General features: G+C 39.3%; 1 protein-coding gene across 4 annotated transcripts in view; it reads right to left on the reverse strand.

Moving 5' to 3' along the window:
* LOC310907744 (SAM and SH3 domain-containing protein 1-like) overlaps positions 1–25,529 on the reverse strand; it is a 524,902-nt gene that overhangs the window by 79,423 nt on the left and 419,950 nt on the right. For all 4 annotated transcript variants that reach the window (XM_083858181.1, XM_083858182.1, XM_083858184.1 and 1 more), the window contains exon 2: positions 18,702–18,830. In XM_083858181.1, coding sequence (XP_083714307.1) covers positions 18,702–18,830 — 129 coding nt within the window. The remainder of the gene's footprint in view (positions 1–18,701; positions 18,831–25,529) is intronic.

Below are 25,529 nucleotides of genomic sequence, written 5' to 3' on the forward strand. Positions count from 1 at the left end.
AGTATGAACCCAAGTGAGAAACCCAAACCCACCATAAACACAGCACAGAAACAACAGTGTTTTCTGTGAATGGCACTCTCAAAACAGCAAGGACATCTAGATAATAAAAATATTCAGTCCCTCTTCTAGTTGTGCTACTGGCTTTCTGTATTATTTCAGGAAGCTACTTACTTCCTTTGTGTCTCAATATATTTGCCTGAAAACAAGAATTCTTACCTACTGTATTTCACAGCTGTGTCAAGCACCTGAGGTGTGTGCTGACACACCTCAGAAATGACATATGGAGGCATAAGTAACTGGAATCACAGCCTACCATCTCCTTTCCTTGGTGTCCTGCATTTGCAGGAGAGGAGAGGACTCTGCTACAGCAACCACCCCCTTGCCAAAACCAGCCTTGAAAGCCACTCACCAGTGAGTGATCCCCGAGAAAGTAACCACAGAACACGCTCTCATTGTCTCCCACTCAGTATCACACAAACCTCTCTCCATATTCTTAGAGAGATGCACACTCAGTGTTTCTGCGTGCATATTTTCATTAGACAGATTAGATTTTAGTTAGACCTGGTCACTAAAGGCATGGGTAACTATCTCTAGTGGCCTGAGAATACAGAAGGAGACAACACAGACAGAAAGGAGCTATTTTGCAACTAGTCTTTATGAAAGCAAAGTTGGCAAAAGCCCCAGCAAACAGATAAAGTCATGTTGAGTAGATGAAACAGTTCACCCTGCCTTATGTATTGCACGGCTACTCTCAGGCCCTTGACTTTTACAGTAAATAACCATTTTGAAAAAATAAATGCGGGAAAACAAAAGACTACAACTGGTTTTTTAGTAACATTCTAAGTCCTTGGAAACTAATTTTTCTCAATTTGCCCTGCTCTATTAAAAGAGTGCTTACCAAACTGAGATAACATCTCTTACTGTTATGAATTTTAATCTATGCATGATTTGCTCTATCTGTGATTCTGGATACACACACACGAGCAGCCCAGTAGACTTTATGGACTGTGACTATACTTCAAACCCACAAAAACCTCAACTGAATTATCTAACTTAATTTTCATCCTCAAGCTTCCTGTGTTTTGAAAGAAAACATTTAGTAATTGTGCTCTGAAAACAGACTTTGAGGAGAACGTGTCAGCAGTTAGCACTGTGCCCCTAATTAAACCAATATATTTATGTCTCCATAAATTCCCTCTGAAGCTATAATGTAATTCTTCTATAAGTCAATTTCCTGGTATACACAAATGTTTTCAAATTATCAGCATTGCCTTGCTGACTGCTTAAGATAAGGCCCTCATCCAGCAATGCAAAGAAGACTTAGGCTCTGTCACGCATTGATGAGAAATGGGAACCATTCACAGAGAGCTTTTTGCTCCTCCAGAAAAATCTTTCCTGACTGCATAAAAATGTTACCTTTTGTATATTAATTAAAGGGACAGCATAGTGAATATATGTTTCCTTTCCTTCTTCTGACTTAGCATCCCTTAAACAGCATGTCCTTAATTTTTGCTGCAGCTCCTTCAAATGCTAATTTAGGTACCTTTGGTTAAGTGCTACTTTCTGCACTTGAGAGTGCAGAAAGCACATATGAATTAATGTCCTGAAATTTTCATCAAGTTCAGAGAATGAACATTGCTACAATTCAACACTTGCAAGCTTAATTTATTTTCTTGCAATTTAGAGAAAATTTATCTTGGCAAATGAAAATCCAGGAGTGGCACAGCAAACTCAAGAAAATGGGGAAACCAAAAGCCTGTATGCCAAACACCAGGAACACCCACTTGCTGTGTTATTTCTCAGTGTCACTAAAGAGACATCATTTGTCATTAGTCAAATCCAGTCAATTCCATTGTTTAATCACAGGCTTGTTCCATACCCAGTCAAGAAAATTATCTTTGTCAGTAGATGCTACATCAAAGCCAAATACTTCCAACAAATTACTTAACATTTGAACATCTCTGTTAAACTATCTGTAAACTGGATATTTTAGCATTCAATGCACAGATGCAAATCATATGTAACAATAATCTGTCTGCCTACACAGCAGCACCATGGTACCAAGACAAAACTCCTCTAAAGTCTGTCCTCTTCAGAGCAGTCATAAACCACTAGCTTAAAATGTGTTCTCAGAAAGAGATGTCATGATGACAAAAGGCTGAAGGTATGTTACATGACATGTCCGTACACTTCTAAAATGATTTTTCACAGACAAATCAAATGAGCACAGCAGAAATCTGCCTTCCTGCATGGTTTTAAACTTTTGATGGAGAACAGCATTTTCCAGAGGAAAGGAAGGGGGATGGTGGTGGGGAAATATGAAAGCAATTTCAGCAGGAGTTTGTGAGTAGGGTATTCTTTCATATTTATGAAAACTAGATCATAAAATAGTCTGTGAACTAAGAAATTGGCAGACAATATATTAAAAATTATATTAAATATATAAAAACATATATCATAGAAATTTATATGTATTTATGTATATAAAAATTACATTAAAACTGTATTAAAACAATAAAGTTTTCCCCATAATAAGATACATTCAGGATATTGCTTCTGAAACAATAAAAAATAAGTCAGGATTCTAAAATGCAGTTCCATAGAACAACAGAATGTCTGACAAGGGAAAACAAGTGACACAAATTATTTTGTATCACAAAGCTACTACATAATGTAAATCTGTGCAATATAGTTTGGCATTTGATTTCAAAGTCATCAGGCACAGGAAGAATGCAACTGTGTTTAGTTTACAGACAGCTCAGGAAAATTTCAGTGTACACAAAACAGGAGGTATTAATATTACATAAAACTGAGGGGGGAAAAAAAATCACTTAATTTTACAGGTCAATTCTTTTGAAAGGAAGGTTGGATTACAGTTGTCTTACAGCCTGAGTTGATTTCTTAATTTTCAAGCAATAAATAAGTCCTTGAGGGTTCAAGATCAAGTAATTAATTACAAAATTTATGGAAGGGTCTACTACAAAAATCAATAAATAGTGACTAAAGAAGGCATTATGAATAAAACAACTTCATAATACTGGCAACTCCACTTGAGAGGATGGCTAAATATTCTACATACCAAGTACATGCCAAATCAATCCATGTAATATAATTAGCATTTTGCAGATGACCTCTGTGTTGAGACAGGTTAAGTTATCTTCCATTTTTGTGCAAGGTCATACATAAATACAGGGTGATCTCTGGACCCTCCACTGTCACTAACAGACTGACCCTCTCCTGCAAATATCCACAGTGGCATATGCTTTTCAGAAGGAGCTGAATAAAAACACCTCCATCAGTGAAGATGTAATGGGACTGGGCAATTAACAACTAATTCTTGTCAAAGCTAGTGAAATCTATATGAATACACACATATTGGTTCACACATACACATTAGATCGATAAATACATGCTTGATCTGTTGCCTGCTTCTGTTACCAAGAAGCACAGGGCTGGAAGGTACTGTCATTTCCCATTAGAGAGACAAAGGTTGTTTTCATTTAAAGCTCCATTCTAAAGAAACAAACATGTCAATCCACCACCACTTCTAGGGAAATAACTGAAAAAGCAGGTTATTCTGGCCTAATATCTGGCTGTGTAACATGGAAAACTGAAAGGTCCTGCACTTAAACAGAATTACCCAGACAAAGACATTCAGGGTGGGGAACATCTGGGGAGCTAACAGGTTGGCTAAATAGGATGCAAGGATTATGGTGAATCATAAGGAAAGTACAAGGCTTAGTGTCACGCTGTTGTGTAAAGAACCACCATTGTATTACAGATATTATGAATGCTAAAACAGTTTGCCTAGGGAGACAGTGGAATTAACATGCTGGGACAGTTTAAAGACAGGTCTGATCAACATCTGTTAAGCATGATAAGGACAGCTGAATCTACCTTGGGGCAAAGGAGGCATCAGGTGATTTCTCAAAATTATAAAACAAAGCCATGGTAAATTCCATAAAATACAACAGTACTTACGACAAAATAGGTTTGGTAACACACCTTCAACCACAACAAAAAAATTCAGATATTGTTGTATTTGTGTTTCACTTCTGGTTTAGGCATTTCACACGTAACTACAAAGAGCATTTCCACTTCTCCTTTTGCACTAACTAGAAATTTTATCCCAGAGCAGTGCTGCAAGCTTCATCTGGTGTAGCTGAGATGCAGACTGCTTATGGTGATGTCTAATCCAAAGCTGTAAGCAGATAATTTAAATAAACAGCTTAATTTTTCATTTATTCTGTGTTTCAAGGGCCATTTTACATGTGCAATACCCTCAACTTCTTAGTCTTCAAGGGATTGCATTTGCATAGATTTCTGATCTTTTCTATTCTTTCTATTGCTACTCTGCAGAAGTAGCATAGCTGGTTGCACAAAATCACTGCTCTCCAAGAGGTAACAACATCCAAACCAGGGAGACAAATACAAGAAAGAATAAGGATTATAGAAGGATGGAAAATCGTAGGGTGTAGGAGGTGCTCAAGGAAAATAAAATTAAGCACGTGGGACAAAGTGAATGGAAAAAGGGTGCTGTAAGGACTTTGAGTACTGAAGGGAGAAAATTTTGTGAAGCTTTGAAAAGATGCATGGGCAGAGTAAAATGAGGAAGGCAGGAAATGCATAGGGTGAGCTACTAAGGAATGGGATGAAAGGGGATTATGACAGCAACTAGTAAGAAGAAGAGCCTAGAGAACAAACATGGCATCATGGAAGGAGAGTCACTAGAGAAAATACATACAGGGCCCTCTGTAACTTCATGTCTCCTGTAACAAGGCAGTACAGAGGCAGTATCTGAGCTCTCACTGAGGGCTAGACGTGGTGAATCTAGAACAATGCAGCTTCCTCAGGTATTTTATCCTCTATCTGCTCTGGGAAAGAGGCTGACAAATCCAGCACTGGTGATCAAAGCCTTTCATCTGCCACTTAGCTGCTCTAACACAATGGTGGAAATAGAAGTCCTATGCTCAAACCTGGAGATAAATAATCCATCACATTCCCCATTTGGAAAATATCTTGCCACTCAACATAACTGCATCTGTAATGATCTGCAGGTAAGAGAAAGAGTACAAAATTTGACAGCTTGTGTTTCAAGAAGTGTCTTTCTTTTTTGTAACTTCTTTCTGCAGGCTTATAAATTCTTGCTCAAAAGAATTTAACATGTTCTGAAGGTAATGAACTGGGATAAGAAACAGATCTGACTTCTGTAAGCCTTGCTCACCTGTCCAGTCCTGAGATGGGCAACAGCAGGTAAGACCAGGATAAACAGTGTGATTCATTCCAAGTAAATTTAATTTTCTCAGTAAAAAGCATAAGATGACTTTTTGCACACTCTTACTATAGATACTGAACTCTACCATGGCCAGAGAAAAGCACAATCAGTAAGTTCCTTAAAATCTTCTAAGAGGCCACTCTTAATAAAAGGAGCTATTAAAAATACATTAAATACTCATACTTGTTCATAAGAAGTCCTCATTTTGTTTTCATTCCACTGTTCAGACAGCTTAAAGAGCAATTTATGTAAGACACTCTTTTAGATTTCCAAATCTTGTTTGGTGTTTCTATTAGGTGTGACGTGAAAAAAATGTGCCACTTTCCTCCAGTTAAAAAGGTGAGACAAAACACAGCTCATTTTGTATCATTCCGTTTTGAGTAGGTTTGGGCTATGAATAATCTCTGCTACGGGGTGAGCATTTCTGTGTTATAAATGTTACATTACGTAATGTATTACCATGATAGGATATGCATTTTATATGGAAAAGGAAATAGATAGACACAGCCACCAAATTTTTAGGACTTGCTCATTGACAAAATATCTCTCCCTGCATGCAAATGAAGTTAGTAGCTTTGAATATGTTCCTGTGGTAAGAGATCAATTACAAGGAATTGCATTAGCAGTAAGAACTAGAATGGCACTGTCTAATCTATAAGATTAAATTCAGACTTTTTTTTAAGACAGAAATTGTTAGGCCTCAGGTCATGGCAAACTTGTGATCTCATACAGAAAATATTCCTGTTTTTGAGACTGATAGAGGGTGAAAAGGACTGTGGTCATAAAATGATAAAGGGAAATAGATATAACAAAAAATACAAAAATGTCTGGAGATCATGAAAAGGATGCCAGAACACCAGCTTTTAAAGAGAGTCCCTAAATTTATAGGTAGAGATTTGAAAAGTGCTGTGATAATCTCCAAACAAAACTTTCATACTTGAAGAGCTGCTACTCTGCAACCAGAAATGTAATTTCAAAGGAATCATCTCACAATATGTAAATAATAATGAACTATAAAAAATTCTTCAGTGCTGAGAGAACCTCAAAATTCAACAGAGAAGAATTAAAAAAGCCATTTACATGAAAGGCTGAAAGGAAACAACAGGTAATCAATCTGCTGTAAGCCCAATGGTGCTATCTTGCCCTAACTATACCCCTTTTACTGTCAACAAAGGCCACCATAGAATAGTGCTTGTTTTAGAAATTGAAATAGTTTCAACCAGAAGAATCTCAATGGATCACTGAGAAGAGAAAATCAATTGTGTTCATACTATTTAGGGAAAACAATAATATTTCCTGTTGCATGTAGCATGGATATAGAGGAAAACAGAGTGTTTCCCACCATACCTTCCTATGCCTCCTGCCCAAGTGAATTCTGGCAAAATGCCCATCTCCTTCAACTTCACTGCAGACCTCAGATGTTCAGTGTCACTCAGATAAAACACCTTCCTGCTCTCTTCTCCATTTGCTGACTGAACTATGGTCAGGAAGTTATTTCTATTTTTCTAATTTTAAAGAGCAGAAGAAATGCATTTAGGATGCAAACCTGAGGGATACTCATGCCCTTCCACTGCTCCAAATGAAGCTGTAATTCAGTAGATACCTTCTGTATTCTTAGGTTTTTTCACTGAAATTCTTCAGTTTATTCTTAAATGTTAACAGTTTTAACTCCTTCTGTCATTTTGTGAAGCTGGACTAAGAAAGGGCTAACTTCAATTTTATTCTTTTGCTTCTAGGTATTTTCAGGTGTAAAAAACACTAAGAAAAAACTGTTCAACCTTTCCATGACTTTCTTTTTCAATTCTTTCATTTCTTTTTTCTCATTAGTTTCATCTTGAAGCTTACAAAGTTCCAGAACAACCTACTGTAGTGGCAGTCAGACCCTTGACTGTGGCTCACCACTTCTCCTGCACTACCTATAATGAAAAGGTCAAAATTGCTATTCAAAATCTCCTCTTATGACCTTGTGCCTCATCAAATCAAACTTGCATTATGGCCAGTGATCATGAGAGATTCACAGAAAAAAAGCGCAGTGATAAGTAAAGACGTTTCTGGCAAGAAATGGCAACCATTCTAGCTCTCTTAACAGATAACATTTTTTTGTGCCTTAAAATAACCAGTTGTGCTATGTTACTGTGGGTTTTTTTAGTTATTACTTATTATCATAAATTATGTTGCACTATTACAATACTCTGGTCCATGCAGACAGTTCAGGGTTCACATAAGAACAAATATCTTGCTGCCTTGCTGCACTTTTCACTCTTGGCAGTCACAAGACTGCACCCCCTGTTTTTCTTTACTCCAGCTTAGTTTTCTAGTGACCCGCTCACCCAACCTTCTAACATTTCACTCCTTACCCTTGTAAGCAAGCAATGACCAAACCTCCTTCTTTCCTCTTCTTCCAACTGACAAATGCAGTGAGGGGTCCCAGCTCCTGGGGCAACTGCTCCGGATGCTCTCAAAGACTCCTTACCCCACACTTTTTGCCTCGAAGTTGAGGCTTCTTCCTTGAGCACATATCATCTCCTGTGCCTCAAAAACCCCAAGATCCAAACAAAACCTATGAGAGTGGAAAAACTGAGCAGGAAACTCTGAAGAAGGGCAAGTACAACTGCCAAAATTTACATTCCCCTTTCTTTCCTTCTAGTGCCCTTTTCTACCTTCAGACCAAAATTTCAGCTAGAAAACTTGCTGGCTACTTAGCTTCTGTAAAAACTGTTTACCTTAGCCAAAATGTAAAACACTGAAAAGAATGTATGTAATTTGTTTATCTACATGTTTGTAACAACATGTGTTCCATGTCTAAATATGCTCTGTCATTCAGTCAGGGAAAGCTTCATGAGATACTTCATATTTCTATGTTACCAAATACAATTGTAGAGTTGATGCAATTCTTGGTCTTATTCCATTTCCACTGTTTAAATAAAATTTGAAGAACATTAACATTTCTTAGCAAATTAAGATGACTGCTACAAAACATCTGAATATATTTCAAGAGCAAAGGTGTGACTTTACAGGCACCACTCGTAATTCAACAACCACAAGAAAAGTAATCCACTTAGGTTAAACATAACTCAGTTCAAAGGAGGAAAACGAAATAAAGCTACCAAGCCCCTCAAAATGCTCATCCAACCTAGCATTAAGCTAGTCTTGTTGTTATATTAAGAGGCTACTCAAAGGAAAAGTGATCAAGGGAGAGAATTTTCCTGCTATTGTCTATCCTACAAACAAAACATTATCCAAACTATGGAGTAAAAAAACAGCAATCAAAAATTTGAATTTTGCTAGAGGGTCAGCAGCTTAGTTCCTTTTTAGAGTATCATTCTGATGTGAAATAACCAAAATATAGAAAATAACTTTAAAAATATAAATAGAATGATATTATTTATTTTATATAAAAACGTATAATATAAAAATAAAAAAGGTGTCAAAAACCACTGGGTTAAGATTCACATTCGTACTCCATTTCTGTTGAACCGTGTTCAAAACATTTGAATTTTTTAACCTGCAAGTGAAAAAGAAAAGATTCACTAACTTTGTGAAGATGCCTACCTGGAAGATGAGATGTTGCTATTCCCACTGCTACACCAGGAACTGCTTACATATGTGAACAGGGTTGATCAAAAGATAAGGTTAAGACAGAATATTAAATTGCAGAGCGCTGTGCTTCAAGATAAGAGATAAGAGTTCAAGTTCCCCCAGGCAAAGGGAAGAACCAAACTTTGGTTTTCTACAGCAGTGGATCAAATCACCACCTCCTCCTACTTTGCACACCATGCCCTTCATTTCTCATGCTTTCCCACAGGTGTTCAAAATGAAATATCTCATTTAGAGTTTAACAAGAGCATTTTTTCAGCCATCACCAATTGACATAATGCCAGTGAAATGAATATGTTGAAGAAATCAAAAGTCTCTTCCACAGCATCTCTACTTTTCTATTATCCCTGCCATACGTCAGACAATTATTTCAAGAAGAGGCAGGATGGTAGGAAGGAGAGATGGCTGGCAGTCAGCTACTGACCAGGAGAGCCAGACTCTCCATCAGACCTCCACATTCCAGCCACAAAGGGAAGGCGCTAGACCAGGCACACTCTAAGAGTCTGGCACAATTTTGAAGAACATGTGAATTTTGTGTTTTTGAAGTGTGGTCTAATGGACTGGATTTGAGGCTTGAGCTGCAGGTCACCCACAGTGTCTGCCACCCACTGGCCGTGCATTGCCTCACCTGCCAGGATCTGTTTACAGCTACACCACCGTGTATTATTAAGTTGTTCTGAACTTACTATAAATTTCAGGTTACTCTGTTGTGAATTTAGCTACAGAGGAGGAATTAGGGAGTTACACAGGTAAATCATCAGCAGCTGAATCTCAGGGAGGTGAGGCCTAAATAGGGATAATAATACTAAAATTACCAGCTTCAAAGGATGCAACAAAGGCTAATTAACACTTTTAAAGGGTTTCGAGGGTGGAAAGTGCTACACAAAGGAGAAATAAAACTATTTGGTGAGCTTCTGTGTAGGCTAGCAACCGAAGGCTCCAATTATGTAGCTTTCAACAGTTAACCACATGAACAAAATAAAGCTATTCTGATGACTTCCTTCTTAAGTCTCATTTGTGTGACTTTCAGCAGCCGGCACAGGCTTCAAAACCTTAAAATCTCTCTCTTTTGTCAAAATGTACTTCAACTACAGCTTAATCTCTGCTGGGCTACCATGACCCTGAGATTAGCTCAGCTGGTTAAAACCTGGTGCCAAAAAAAAAATCTGCCAAGGTTGTGGGATCAATCCTTGTATGGACCGTTCACCTAAGAGTTGGACTTGATGATCCTTGTGGATCTCTTCCAACTCAGAAGACACTTATTCTGTGATCTGTGGACACACCAAGATAGAAAGGTGTCAGAAGCCTGAACTGTGTGCCCCTGGAAGGGAAGTGGAGATGGACTGCCTTCAAATACCGTTTATCAGCCTATTTTGTCTTCAAGCAAGGTTGCAAATTCTGATTTTCCTTTTGTTATCTTTTTTACCTTTTTTATCTTCTCATTTACCTGGATGTCTTGTGAATAAAGCCTTATATGATGAAAAACTTGTCTATTTTTTCACACATATAACCATTGATTGATTATGATGATGTTTCTATTATCTTTACATGCACCTCGGGTACACAACCCTACTGCCACTAGTTTCACATGAATTGTAAACCAAACAATTGTAACTGTGGTCTTATCAGGAACTTCAACAGCAACAGTCAAAAGACACTGACATAAACAAAAAATTACCAGTTTGTGTTTCATAACAAGCTTATGAAATCCAAATTTTGCTAATAATTTCAAGTCTTTCTTCTTTAATTAGTTTCTAATCCATGACTGATTTTATTCATCATGCCCACAAGCATTGCAAGAAATTAATCCCTCTGATTAGGAACTGAAATGGAATTCTTTTGAACATATTACCCATTCATTTTCATATGTATGTTTCTACAGGATTATTGCTTTTCCCAACTCCATTTGCTTGAACAACCAAAGAAACCTTAGAATCAGGGAAAATCTGGATGTAGTAATCCCAGATTACTTTGTTCTCTTATGTAAAATAAAACTGCAATCTAAATCATTGGGGAAAACCTAAAAATATAAATCAAGAGGGACCTGACATATGGGAGTCAGGAAGAAGGATTTCCAGCTGTTAGCCATTCCTTTTCATTATTTAGAGGAAAACAGACTGATCATTCACCAAAGAAATCACATCTCTTCAAAGCGCTTGAGTTCTCCTTCAAATACAAAATTCACAGAGCATCTTGTTTGAAATGGAGCATTTCTCTGTGTGCTTCAGGCGACACTGCTGAAACAGGAAGCCTACACAACACTGAGAGAAGATAAAGCATGGTAAGATCAAAGGAGAGTAGCTGTGGAGCATCAGAACCTACATCATGAAGAGCAGGGGCCAAGCCAGCTGAAGAGAAAAAAAAAAAGAATCAGTCCCTTTGAATTCACAGATGGAGTCCTGCCTTCCTCTGGGCATCTTTGTTGGAAGAGTGTCCTTCTGCTGCAGAGAAACAGACATTCCAAAGCACATCCAGATGTGCACCAATACTCATGATGTGTTTCTCATTCTCCTCACAACATGCTTTTGATTTATAATTGATTAAGACCTGTTTGTTTTCCCTAATGACCTGCAATGCTGTTATGGTTCTTACAAGGGAGATTTTTCAACTAGCCTCAAGACATCTGTCCTGAGCAATGTCCTTACTATTCCTCGTGGACACATAGTGGTGTTTCCCTACTCATGGACTTAGAAGCAGCACAAGCAAGTGCTACGATTAGTTGACATTGAAGGTGCTGCCAGCTGTCTTCAACACACATAGATGGACTGGTGAGCAGTGACTGGGAACCACAGGAGAGCACAAAGAGCTGCCTGGGGAGTTGAGCTGATGCTATGCAAGGACAAAGACGAGTGATCTTAATAGAAGACATTGCATTTTTTATGTTAATTCCTCTGTTGGTTTAGCTGCTATCACATTACGAAAGTCTGACACTTTTCCAACAGAGCCAGTACACATTGCTGTACTTCCCGGAGTAATGCCACTCAGCTGGGTATCTTGGAAATGTAGTAATATGTGAATGGCAAATTGGGCTGCACATCACAGAAACTGCTCACCACAGTGTTTGGGTGGGTTTGAGTCGATTTTGTTTGCTGGTTTTGGTTTTTCTGGTTGTCTTGTTGGGGTTTTTTTCCCCTCAGAGAAGCAACTTCTTAACTGACAATTTAATTTGCCCTCTTTTTAAAGAATTGTATCCATTACAATGAAATTTACCAGCATGATGCTGTAAATCTCCAGTTTTGCTGTCACTTTTAAATTCTAAAGGGAGAAAGGAAAAAAAATATACACCAAGGAAGCTAAAGTTAGTCAATCAATTACACTTTCCCTCTAGTCCTCAGGCTCCAATGAGATTAAATCACAGAGTTAATACAAATCTAGTCTGTCAGTTCCACCAGATCTGTGCTGTTTCTGGGATAAAAGAAGAGCATAGTAAGAACATATTCAGCTGATCTAAGATTCAAAGTAAAATTCCTGCTGTATGTAAAGGTGCAAGAAAATTATTACAAATGATGTTAGAAGATTAGAATACCTAGAAAAACACTTATAAAGCTAAAGAGAATTTCTCCCCTTCACAGTTACCAGTCAGACTGCCAGAAGTGAGTTATCTTTTCTATTTATAACATAAATATTACTTTGTTTATAACAGTTTTACCAGTTCAGAAAAAAACCAAACAAAACCCCATCTGACAACCAATTTTTCCCTGTAACACTGACAGTATCAAAAATACTTCAGAAGACCAGACATGTAAAACAGAAGATCCTATTCTAAAAGGCAAGGATCCTCCAAAAGTATGAAAGGAAGACAAGGTCACCCAAACCATCCCAGCTGCAAAGTCCACTGAGTCTCTGGCCTATAAATGAACAGATTTAGCCTAAGAGATTATTCATAAATGGCCTTCCAACAAAAACAGTGGTGAGACTGCAGGAGATCATTAGCTTGCAGAAAGTGGAGAGATTTTTACTTAGTCTGCTAGTATTAAGTGAACTAAGAACTTTTTAAGAATGGTATTCACTTTGCTGCATACGGAACAAGCCTTGCTTTGTTTTCATGTTTAATGCTAGCTCTATATTTAAATGCCTTTGCAGCCTTGGTCTGTGATATGAGACACTAAAAATAGCCTGTCTGTTCCAGAATTTTCATTGTGTCTACCTTTGAAAAGGCTCCATTAATGACAAAAATGTCACTATGAATTTAACTGATGAAGATAAGCCTAAAACACTGAGAGACTGAGACTGCACACACAGTAAATCTCCATATGTGAATCTACCTTATGTACCTCATACTCAAGCTAAATCCACCCTAGTTCAATCTATACTGAGGAAAAAAAACCCACAATGATGCTTGAAAGTCCACACCTTCTACTGCCATATTTTCTTCTGCATGTCTGCCCCATAAGGCCTGGAGACCTTAAAAAAATTAGGAAATCTTATCTCTCTGTTCTCCAGCTCTTTTTTTTTTTTTTCCTGAGTGATGTAGATACCTTTTTAATTAAACTCAGATGTTGTTTATACTTTGGAGGGCCTCTCGCGGCCAGCAACACAAAACAAAACAGTGGGATCCTGTTCCAGTGAGATACAGAGGTGTTCTGTCAGAACAGGAGCAATACTGAATTTGCAAAGCAGAAGTGATCATTTCATAGCAGGAATAAGCAGCCCATTCTAGGATCCTGAAGTATTAATGTAAGATGCAAAGAATGGTAGACATGACTAGTATCAGCTATAGAGCAGACACAAGCACGCTCCACAAACATGTTCAGCATCCCAACTCCAGCTTTGGTGGCTAACTCCCTTGAAGATTATTTAAATATACATCAACCACTGACTGCAACTGTTCTGCGTGTTTTAGTGTGCTTCAGCAAAGGCTGGCTAGTTTCTCAAATAGCTTGATGATACTGCCAACCAGTAGTACTATACCAGACCAATGCACCTCTAAAGAGGGAAAATCATTATTCCTTCATCACTTGAATTACTAATTACTTTTGCTGCATTTCCTCCCCATTTTCTTGCTGGACACATCATTTATATGTGATGACATTAACTAGATGGTCAACTCCATCTGTAATCAAACAACTGGTTGTTGAGCATCTTTTAAAACCTTGCACAGACAAGACTTAGGAAGACCACATGGATGTTAGAAGCAGGACAAGAAACTTATGATGGTTTTATGTTCATTTCTATTTCCTGGCTTTGCCTGTGTATATGTGGAGGTACTGTAAAAACACATGGGATAAGGCAAGTTAATTTTTCCAAATACATGCATTGTACTTGACCACAGTGTACAGAGAGAGATTTTGAACACTTTCCCTTCTACACAATAAAATCACATTGCATGAATGTGGGAAAAAAGCACACTACTATGCCATTTAGCTTTTCAGTGGCATTAATTTTATATAATTTGCAAGATAAAAGATGGATGCAACTTCTTAGTGCCCCAGCTGCAGCTGTCAGAGTCCATCAAAAAACCTCAAGCTGTTCTCTGACTTCAAGACCATCAGCTACAATACAGATCTCAGCAGCAGCAGTTAGCTGGCCACTGTCAGTGATGGATGAGACAACAGAATGCAGTTTGCTCTTGCGCAGCTAAGTCAATGCTGTCCTGACCCACTGACAGGCAAGGCAAAGCTGCTTTTGTCAGTGAGCCAGGCAGATACGACCCCAGAGACACAAAGGAAGCAGGTCATGGAATGGTTTGTGTTGAAATGCATCTTGAAGATCATCTATTTCCAACCTCATTGCTCAAAGCCCCATCTGACCTGGCTTTGAACACTTCCACGGATGGGGCACCCACAACTTCTGTTCCAGTATCTCACCCCTATCACTAAAATGTGCCTCTCCAGCTCTCTTGTAGCCCATTCTAACTACTGGAAGGCTGCAGTGAGGTCCCCCTGGAACACTTTTTTTCTCCAGGCTTGAATGAATCCAGTTCTCTCACACCTTTCTTGTGCTGGGGACCTCAGAACTAGATGTAGAGCAGACTAGAAGGGAAGAATCACCTCCCTAGCAGAGTAGAAGGGAAGAATCACCTCCCTTGACCTGCTGGACACATTGCTTTTGATGCAGCCCAGGATCTGGTCAGCTTTCTGGGCTGTGAGCACACATTACAGGTCATATCAAGTTCTTCATCCACCAACACCCCAAAGACCTTATCCCCAGGGCTGCTCTTCATTCATTCATTCTCCTCCCAGCCTATACCTGTGCTCAGGATTGCCCCAACCCATGTGCTGGACCTTGCACTTGGCCTTTTTGAATTTCAGGAGGCTTCACAGGCCCATCTCTCAAACCTCTGGATGGCATCCAGGTGCCTCTGGATTCTTCCCTCCAGTGTGTTGATCACTCCACTCCGCTTGGAGTCATCAGCAAACTTGCTGAGGGTTCACTTGATCCCACTCTCCCTGTCACCAGCAAAGACGTTGAACAGCACCAATCCAAATACTGATCCCCAAGAAACACCACTCGTCACTGATCTCCATTTGAATATTGAGCCATTGGAGTGTGGTCATCCAGCCAATTCCTTCTATACCTGAGTGGTTCATCCATCTAATTCATGTCTCTCCAGTTTAAAGACAAGGATGTCATATGAACAGTTAGAAAATACCAACCTTGCAGAGTCACTTCTCTGGCCATAACTGTATTCTAGCAGATGTCCACCTCAATATTATCAGTGATATATTCATTATGGGTCTGAAAATCCACTATATTCTACTCCACCTGCAATTTTTCCTCAGCCAAAAGCCCACATGGTGTACAGGAATAGGCCAAATGCTAGGAAATGTGGGCAACTCCCATGCTGTTCACAAACATTAGTGTCCAAACCCAAGCACATTCTCCATTACAAAAACATAGGCAAAATTCCAAACACAGAAAGCTGTTATCGTGTTTAGGGACAACTAACAATCCTTAACAGCATTACCATTTGGAAAAATACTCTGTGTTCAGCTCCATCTGCACCCACTGTTTTGTTACAAGATATGCTGCTTTCCCAAACAATTTTACCAAGTGATTTTTTTAAAAATTCAACTTCAGAGCAGGATATCTAGACTGAAATGGCTATGTCTGATAGGAAAGTCTGGAGAGCTGATTAGAAAGTACAGTATACAATTAAGATATCAACACTTGCACCCAAACAGCTTAAAATTATTTCAAAGGGTACAGAAGCAGCAATAAACAGTTCATATTTCTGTCCTTCCAGTGGATGTGCTACAAAGGGCAATCTGGGCAAGCCGGTGCTAAATAAATGTTCCTACTAAAGCTCTGCCAGCTCAGGCACGTCTTTGTTATTACACTGCTCCTCCTGACAGGGCCTCTCTGTGCAGGGTTTAGAGGGCACTTCGACTCCTGGGGTGACCTGCTCTTTCTCTTTGTTCAGAGCATTCAGTAAAAGCAGAAACCTAGCCTTGGCCTTTTATGTTTCTGGTAAGTATTATTATGCACTCAATACTGCATTTTCATATGGATTCAGTAACTGTGATTTTAGCAAACCCCTGAAAATCTGGACCAATACTCCATGCATGTCAGCTCTGCTCTGTTCACTTCACAAGAGAGGGAGAAGACCATTGAGGAGGGGAGGAAGAACAGAATCACTGCCCACCTCCAGCTCTGGCACAACCCCACTGCTGGGAAGAGGGGGTGTAGAGACAACATTGCCCTCTTCATCTCTGCTAAAAGAGCAAGGTCAGGCTAGACTAACAAACCAACAATAGTGGTGCATAATAATTTTAGAGCTACATATATTTACTATCTGGTACTTTTTTTTTTGTTTTTGCTATCATGGCACCTCTGCGATGTACACTGGGCATTTCCCTCAGCATTACTTTCCATTCACTATGCCCAAACGTCTGCCAATACACTAGAGCTTTCCTCAAGGTGTAGAGAGAGAAAAGGACACCACAGTAAGTAACTGACTCTTCTGTTCATCACACTAAAATCACAATCTGGTCTATGTGGCCATTTCCCCTCCCTGTTTAGCTAAGTCAAGCCTGCCTGTTTCAAGTTTCAGCTGCGGTCAGCACTGTTTGGATGTGTTTGTCGCCCAAGTGAGCTAATATCTATAGCCTCATATGTTATCAGCAGAATGGCTATCTTATGTCTAGAAACTATTATAGGAGTGACTGATGTAGCAAAAATAGAGCGCTAACTTAATTTTCAATTGCATTGTCTACTTTCTGACCTGACAGTTCAAGAAGTCATCACTGGACCACTAGAGTAAGCAAACTCAGTATCAGATACACTGAAGAGGAATCTCCAGGCTGTTTTTCACGCAGTCACTTTCTCTGACTATAGCTTCTCTGGAGTAGAATGAATCGCTCAATGGTCTGTCTTTGGTTAGCTCACATCTATTTAAACCAGCGTGAAGATCCGCACCTTTGATGTGAGTTAATTAAGCTCACATGGCTTTCTCCAGCCTGGCTTCTGCAGCTTCGGAAGCAAAGGGAGCCAAATTAGACCCATCTGTCTAAATGGAAGGGGTCCTCTCCCGCCATAAGGCACACTCCATTACCCAGCACAGGAGCTGCCTTCCAAGAGCAGGAGGAAAGGGGGTTCATTGCTGCCAACAGCTACCGAGAATACCAGACCTGCTAGGCGTGGAGGTTTTCCTGAGAACCACAGTTCTGTGCCATCGGCTTCTCTGCATAGAAGCCTCAAGGGTCTGTCTACAAAAGAACTTCCTGTAATAGCCATTTGTTTAACCCTTGGAACTTCTTGGCAGCAACAGAGCTGCACAAACGTTTACTTTTTTTCTGTTTAAAAACAAAGCGGGAAATAACAAACTTCAGTGGGGCAGAGGATGACTCCCTGCCTTGATTCTGCAGCTATTAATAGTGTAACTGAAGTTTGTAATATCTACAAACTCTGGAAGCCGCTAAGCTGCTATCCTGGAATCCCCAAAAGAAAGAAAGTAGCCTTAAATAATCCGCACCAGGTACAGCTGTTACCAAGGCTCTCTCAAGGACTTGTGCCTCCACCCCGCAAGAAGAGTTGAGAATTTCAGCTGTTAGAAAAGACAGTTTCAAGATCTACTGGTATCTGCTGGAAGGTTATCAAAAAGGTGTGTGGCATGAGAACAATAGACAACAGGTATAAATTGCCATGGGGAGGATCTCACAGAATATTATTTAAAAATAGAAGTTCACTCTGAATATAGTAAAGCAGTATTAACAGGTTTCTCAGAGACAGTGCAACATCTGCATCCCTGAAGGTCTTCAGACTCAATCAGATAAAGCCCTGAGCAACCTGGTTTGAATTCAGTGTTGACACTGCTTTGAGCTGAATGCTGGATTTGGGACCTCCTGAGGTCCTTTCCATCCTGAAAGGTTCTGTGACCCCACATCATCAGCTACAGGTTCTATAATGCATAAAATAATGGTAAGGGATTCGTAGAACTGCTTACATTTGGGAGCCTGGAACCAGTATTTGCACTCTGGACTTTTGAGAAGCACCTCTTTCAAGTTTGTACAGTACAACTGAAAACCTGCACAGTTTCATTGTGCTCACACTGGGAGCATCTTGAAGCAAGGAAAGGATGCTTTCATCAGACAGGATCTTGCCTCCGAGAGTTGAGGATTGCAACCAAATGTATGCAAGAAGTACTCTAATTAAAGAAGAAATAAGAAACACAGACTCCAAGGCATAATGAATCATAAAAAATATCTAGAAAAAATCTAATCCAGCTACTTCCAAGTGTTTAATTGACTTGGCTGAAGCACTTGCATGTGTGAACACAGCCACGTACAGTAGTTTCCCTGGGTAGACTTCTTCAAGCTTTAATATTGATTCTTCATCTGGAGCATGAATTGCAATTATTTGTTAATAAAGGTGTAACTTTTTTACATACCAAATCAAGGTCTTGGGAAACCCTTCGCTTGCGCAGCTCCTCCATCCTCTCACACACATCTGTGAAGCAGGTGTTATAGTAGTCTGCATACTGCTGTGCCAGATCATCAATATTTCCCAGTGACCCATCCTACAGGGAAGACAAAGAAAACAGGTTAATCAATTTTAAAATTTTAATTTAAAGGTAGCACCACAACTATGAAGGAAAGCCCCTCCCTGCAGCACATGGTGCTCAGGTCATCCTCTCCATCCCTATCTGAGAGCACACTAACAGCAAGAACAGTTGGAAACTGCAGTACCAGAACAGCTCCTCGCAATCAGGTAGGACTTTGTTAATTTCTACAGAGAGAGAGAAGGCAGGGACAACAATGCAGGGCAGCAGAACAACACTGTCTGCCTCAATTCTCTCCCACCAACATCTGTTTCTCCCAAGCAGCAGCTTGCTCTTCCAAGAGCCAGTCCTTACACACATTTCGCTGACCTTACCAAGCGTAGCCCTGCTTTGTGACAATGACTAACTGCAACTAAAACCATTATATTTCTTGCCAATACACCAAATCTGCCAGACTGCAAACAATGACACCCACAAAGACACTCTGCAAGTTGGTCTTTTAAGGTGTACTAGAGGTGGCAACATGCTTTGCTGAGCATGTTTGCTTTGCAGGGCAGGATTGCCACACTGCTAATAAAATGGCTATAGCCAGAAATCTAATTTTAATAATCTGTTAATTACCGTCCAAATTCATACTTTAAAAATGATGAATGAAGAAAATAAGACCAAAACAATAAAAAGGCTGAATTTTAAGTGTCATGAGAAATCTTTCTAAACATCAGATATATATGCTGTACCTGTGAAGTGAGGTGGTGGGCAGGTACAATATGCAAACACTTATGACAGGTCCCAAAAGACGGGATGGAGTAATCTTGTGTCCCTATTTGTCTAACTTATGAAAGATGCATGTTACTCTGTGCATTCTTTAAAAGGTAACAATCTGCTCTCCGTGCCTGTCCTCAGAGAAGGACAATAATACATTGCAGACTATAATTTCATTGCTGCTATTAATAGATGCACACGTATAAAATTGTCTTGATTATTAAGAAAAAGCTAAGCAATAGAGAAATAATGTAAAAATAATTATGCTAATAATATACATAAATTGCAAGGTTGACTTATAGCATATGAGCTAGGAGGAATTCTTAAATAGTAACCACACCCCACTGAAGCTGTTGTTACTTGGAAATAGGCATGTGGTCCCACTCTCAGGGTTCTGGACTATGCTGAAGTGGTAGGTTTGCTCTGATGAAGTATCATTTCCAGAGAACTGGGAAAAATATTCCAGTTTAAATTGAAATGAAAGCCTATTAAATCTCAGTCTGTGAAAACGACTTTTTACTCTTTTAAAGTGTAATTCCACAGGCAGAACAGTTATTTCCTGAAACTTTTGAAGATTCCCTAGAAACCTTCGCAGAGCTCGCATTCCCAAAATTTAGAACAGCTTGTGTTCAGTACAGGTGGAAAACAATTTGCATGTCACTTGTTGAAGCAGCAGAAGCAAAATTACTACACTAAATATATGCCTACACTTTCTGCCCTGCCTGTCCCTATACTTATGCATTTTTTTACTGTAGTTCCTATCTCTCAACCTGCCAAAGATCTTTCACGGGAGATTTTCAGGCATTAAAAGATTGGGGTCCTTATACAAATACACTTCTGGGAACTTCAGACTTTCCAGAGCTTTGGACAAACAACTTCCTGTGCAGCTAAGCAAATGTACAGTTTACATGGGGAAAAAGCCAGCACCTTTGAGAACATAACAGTGCTACCCTGCCTTCCCACAGCAGTGCTACCTGCTCACAGCAGAAGGCTATGTCTTCCTCCAACCACCTCCTTGACATCCATCACTTCCCAACAAGATGGGGAAGAAACTTGGACTCATTGCCTTTACCAGTTCCACAAATTTCCTTGCACCACTAGACCCTCTTCTGGTGGCTGAGGGTGTCCTTTCTGGTCCCACATGGACTACATGCTGCTTTCAGTGTTTAAACACTCAGTAGGAACAACCAGGGCTACACTCCTGGGGAAAAAAAGAACACCAAACTGAAAAAGCAACACCAAAACTTAACCTTCATTTGCTCACTTTTGTGAGCAGTAAGAGAACCTGTATAACTTCCAAAGAGATGACATCTGAATTCCAGCCACTCAATCATAACAAACATCCCTCTCTAAGGGTTATCAAAAATTCCCACTTGGGAGAATCTTCCCCAGCCAGAGTTTGTTAATTCCATGATAACCTTTGCCAGTTAAGAATATTGAAGGTGGAAACAGTCATGATAGAAGAGCAACACAGGGAAACATCATTTAACTAGAACAATATGAAAACTGATTCTCAGTCCATCTCCTCTCACAATTCTAGAAACCACACATTCCATAAAGCTAACCTGCTTCATAATACGTCTTATTTTCGAAGGTAATTCATGACTTTGAAATTGCCTGAAGTACTCCAAATCCAAACATATCACGTGAACTTTAGCTTAGCTGAGAGCCAGACAGAGCTGAGGAGCTCAGCAAACTCCAGTGCTCCTCCCCACATCTCCTCAGACACGTGGTCACGGACCATTCACAGGATAGCAATGGCACTGTCAGTGCATCACACACAGCTGAACAAGAACTCATTTTTCGCTTCTGCTGGCGTGCAGCTCACTGTGCTATTTTTAAAGGTAGCCTCCACAAGGCTAAAGGCTTCTGACTGTCCCAAAACAAAATTAGCTTGATCGCAGCACCCCAATTAAAGCCTGCAGAATGTGGGTGGCCCCACTGCCAGTGAGCATGTGGCTGCAAAGAAAGGCCTATTCACAAGTGACCCAGTCCACCAGTGCTGCTGTGTCCAGAGCAGCAGAGCTGCAGGCATCAGCAGGGACTGCTGGCAGTGCTCAGGGCTTGCGTGAGGGGGCCATGCTGCAAATGAAAACAAGCTTAATGTCCAGAAAAAGATGAAGGAACAGAAAAAAATCCCACAAGATCTTAGAGACGAGAACAGACAGCTGACACACATACTCGTTATAGCCCTGCAACATGCTTTTGCTGGATTACCAGACCAAGGGAAGCTACAGCTTTATGCAGTTGCCATTCCACAAAGGCCATGTGCACCCTCTCCAGTAGATGTGGACAGCATTGGGATTTGAAGCCCCATACCTTCAAAATTAGAACAAAACCACAAACATTTGCCTTTGCACCTCAACTTGCCAGAAAGGTGCAGTGGAAAATGCCAATTGAAGGATCTGTGTCTGTGGCAAAGAGCTGCGAGTTGCTTTTATGAGTTTATGCATGCAGGCAATGCAGAGAGCATCGGTTTTGTCAAAAGAAATATAGATACATAAATCAACCCAAGCCAAAGACAGCAAGCATCTCACAACCTGCAGCATCCGCTCATGCTTCATATAAGTAAATGTCATAACTTAACAAAGGATTATATATTTGACTTATATGACCTCAAATTTGATCCCTAGACAGAGTTATCTCCATCATCCTCCTTTATTCTTCAAGCACTACTAAAAACATGACAAAACTTAGAAAAGAGAAGATGCTTCATTTTTCTACTGTACAAATAATGGCCCAGACCTACTTTAGATATCATCAAACCACAAGTAAAAATCTGAAGAACCATGACATTTTGCCTATTCTTTAAATTGACCCTCCAATGTCTCCAATAATTCTAAACTGTCTCACAAAAAAATCACCAGCAGTGTGCTTTGCAATTCTATTTTGGTTTTGAGTATTTAAAAAATATTCATATGCAAAACATTAGCTCCAGCTTGAGAAGTCATGCATTGCCTTACAAACAGAGTCAAAAGAATAGTATGAAAAGTTCTTAAAAATCTCTGGAATTATTAATAAAATGGAACACTAAAAGTATAACTAACAATATTTTTAAAGTATTTCATTCTGATGCACAAAGAGTAAGACCCAGTGGTAATTTTCACAGGTTTAGACAAATGTGGAGTGCCATTTTAGTTTCACAGGTTGGAAAAAGCATAATTATTTAATACAAAAAATAGTAAGCCAATGTAATTTATAAATAGGCCTTCAATCATGTACCACTATGTCCCATTCTGATATAGATGGGTTGCATATTTGAGACAGCTCATGTGAGCAATAAAAAATATATAGTTTTCAAATTTGTTCTTACTGATATTTCTGTAATTCAGAAGCCTCTGAAATGCTCTGAACAGTCAGTAATATTTTAAAAACCAAAACCTCATAATAAACTCTCTTGTTTTGTTAAAAATTTAACAGTTAAAAAAAGCACTAACATGAAGAATGTTTTACACCAATTGTGTTTACTACTACTACAATGTTCCGACTATATGATCCCATGGATCTTCTATGGTGGAAAAAAAATTGTGAGCAATACTAATATTGAGCAGGAAAACCATTCCCGCAACACTGTATTGGTAAAAAGTTACAACATGTTTCCACTAAGACTTCACTGCTGCACAGACCCTTCCACAAAAATAGCTTGATAACCAGGAAAGTACACAAGCCATTACTTTTAAAGGGTTAAATGTAAAATGAAGATTTAATAGTCTAATGAAAACAAAAGTTATCTCAGATTTCTATCTTCAGTTGTAAAGTGTGCTCCTAATTTTTCATTTTTTAATGTATGGATGCAACATTTTTGGCATCATAAAACAGAGAGAAAAATGAGGAATTGCCCTAAAATTCCGTGAGAATTAATTCTGATATGCATGTGAATACCAGAGGAATCTCCTGGGATTCCTGTTAATGGAGTGACTACAAAGAAAAGTTGGAATGATTTGGCACTTATTATAAAGTTTGATTTTATTGGTCACTGCCCATCAGTTAGTTTAACACCATGGCAGAATCCTTTGTACTTAACATCTGAAAGTGTAAAAGAGAAAAATGTTTTGCTAGAGAGCTCTGCTGGCTGTAAAATTAAGTAAAAATACATTCATATTTTAATATATAACAAAATAAAAACACTAATAGCTAAGGAGGAATAACAGACTTTGCTAAGTAACAAAAACATTTGATGAACCTGTATGTGTACCTAAATATTAGGCACTAGCAGAGCATGCATACTTTCTGCATAAATGTCTATGCAGAATAAGATTTTTAGAAAAATCTTCAAAAAATACAACTATTTCACTTCATACTTTTCTGTCCTAGATTCTGAAAAATGTGTTACAAAGCTGCATATTCTGGCATATTCTCTTTCTATTCTGGAAGATATCAGGAATGTCAGGAAAGAGGCAGGTCTTGATTACTGGACATATGTGCTCACGTAACTGCATCAATCTCAGAAATGTAAAAAGATGTGGATGCTACAAGCCTGTTTGTTCAGCGAGACAGATGGGTCTCCATCTGCGCATGGCAACGCAGGTTACAAAAGACAATGTAACTATATGAGTTCAAAACTTAAAAGCCACTGTAGCTATGGCCACAGCACATGCATAGTCTGGGATTTTAGGAATAGGTCAGAAACTGGGGGAAGACAAAGTGACTTTTTTCCTATTAAAGTATAAATGAACATGAAAACAGTGCTGGCAAAGGCACATTTCACAACATGCAGCAACCACACCCTGGCAAAGGCACATTTTTTGACCTTTACAGGCTAAGATGAGAAAAATCCATTTCCATGCCTGAAACACAGGACTACTGTGTGGAGAGTCACTTTAAACATTAGCAGCTTATTTCTGGCAGTTAGATTTTAACAGAGAAGCCTACTAAAAATTTGTGGAACATGACCTTGCATTTCAATAATACCTTTGGTTTGGATAGCTCTAAGAAGTATATAAATGAAAGCCAGAATGTGGGCCAGAGCAAACAGGCTTGTTTGGGGAGGGAAAACTGGTAGAAGGGAGAAGGGACAAAAAAGTAGTTAAATGAGATCATCTACTGCAGGAAAACATACTTGTGCCTAATAAACACCCTATTTTTGACAGGACTTCATCTACATGGCACACATGCTACAAGATATTGAAAGTTAAGCAGAACTAGCTTAGCTAGAAAGCAAGGAACCATCAGATTTTCATAGGAAAACTGACTAAGATGCCACTCCTTTTTAGGTATTTTTACTAATCAATAAAAGCTTGAGAAACTCTGCATCCTTCCCCAAGGGACCTCAGACTTGTGGCAGAACTTCTTGAATTCCAAAATACCCGAATTCAGGCTGCAGTTGATTAATCTGAGACACTGTATTCCAGGTTCCTTCACAGCTCTTTCTAAGGAGGCAGATTGAAATCAGATCCAAACGTTTTCCAAACAGACTAGTTAAACCTGTGTCCATCTCTCTGGCTAGGGCCTGTGTCTCAATTTACTACAGTAATACACAGTGAGGGCAGGCATCTGTAGGAAGACCTGCAGAGCTCTATTATAATTTTATCTGTTAACACATTTCTGACCCTCTTACCTGCCCATTGCTACCAATACATTTCTTCTAGGAATAGGGCTGATGTTTGCCTTCTGGCACAGCTTCAAAATGCTTGCATTAAAAATGAACCCAACAAGCTGCTAGAGAAATATTCCCTTCTTTTCCTAGGGCTCAGCAAGGACAATCTTCCATTCAGCAGAGTTAACAATTCCACTATCCATGCAATGACAGGTTCAAAGCCTGTCTTGACAGTCAGCAGGGTCAGAAATGTGAATGAGACAGAAGTGCAAGGCCAGGCAGCCAGTGCTTGCCTTGATATTCAGAAGAAGGCATAAAATACTCAGTGTACAAGTCATGACATTTTTATATTGAGAACAGCTATTTTTGAGGATGCTGAAAAGTTGTCATGGTTCCCTTGACCTCTCTATAGCCAGACA

The sequence above is a fragment of the Zosterops lateralis genome, assembly GCF_965231275.1.
Source record: "Zosterops lateralis genome assembly, chromosome: 3".
Taxonomy (NCBI): domain Eukaryota; kingdom Metazoa; phylum Chordata; class Aves; order Passeriformes; family Zosteropidae; genus Zosterops; species Zosterops lateralis.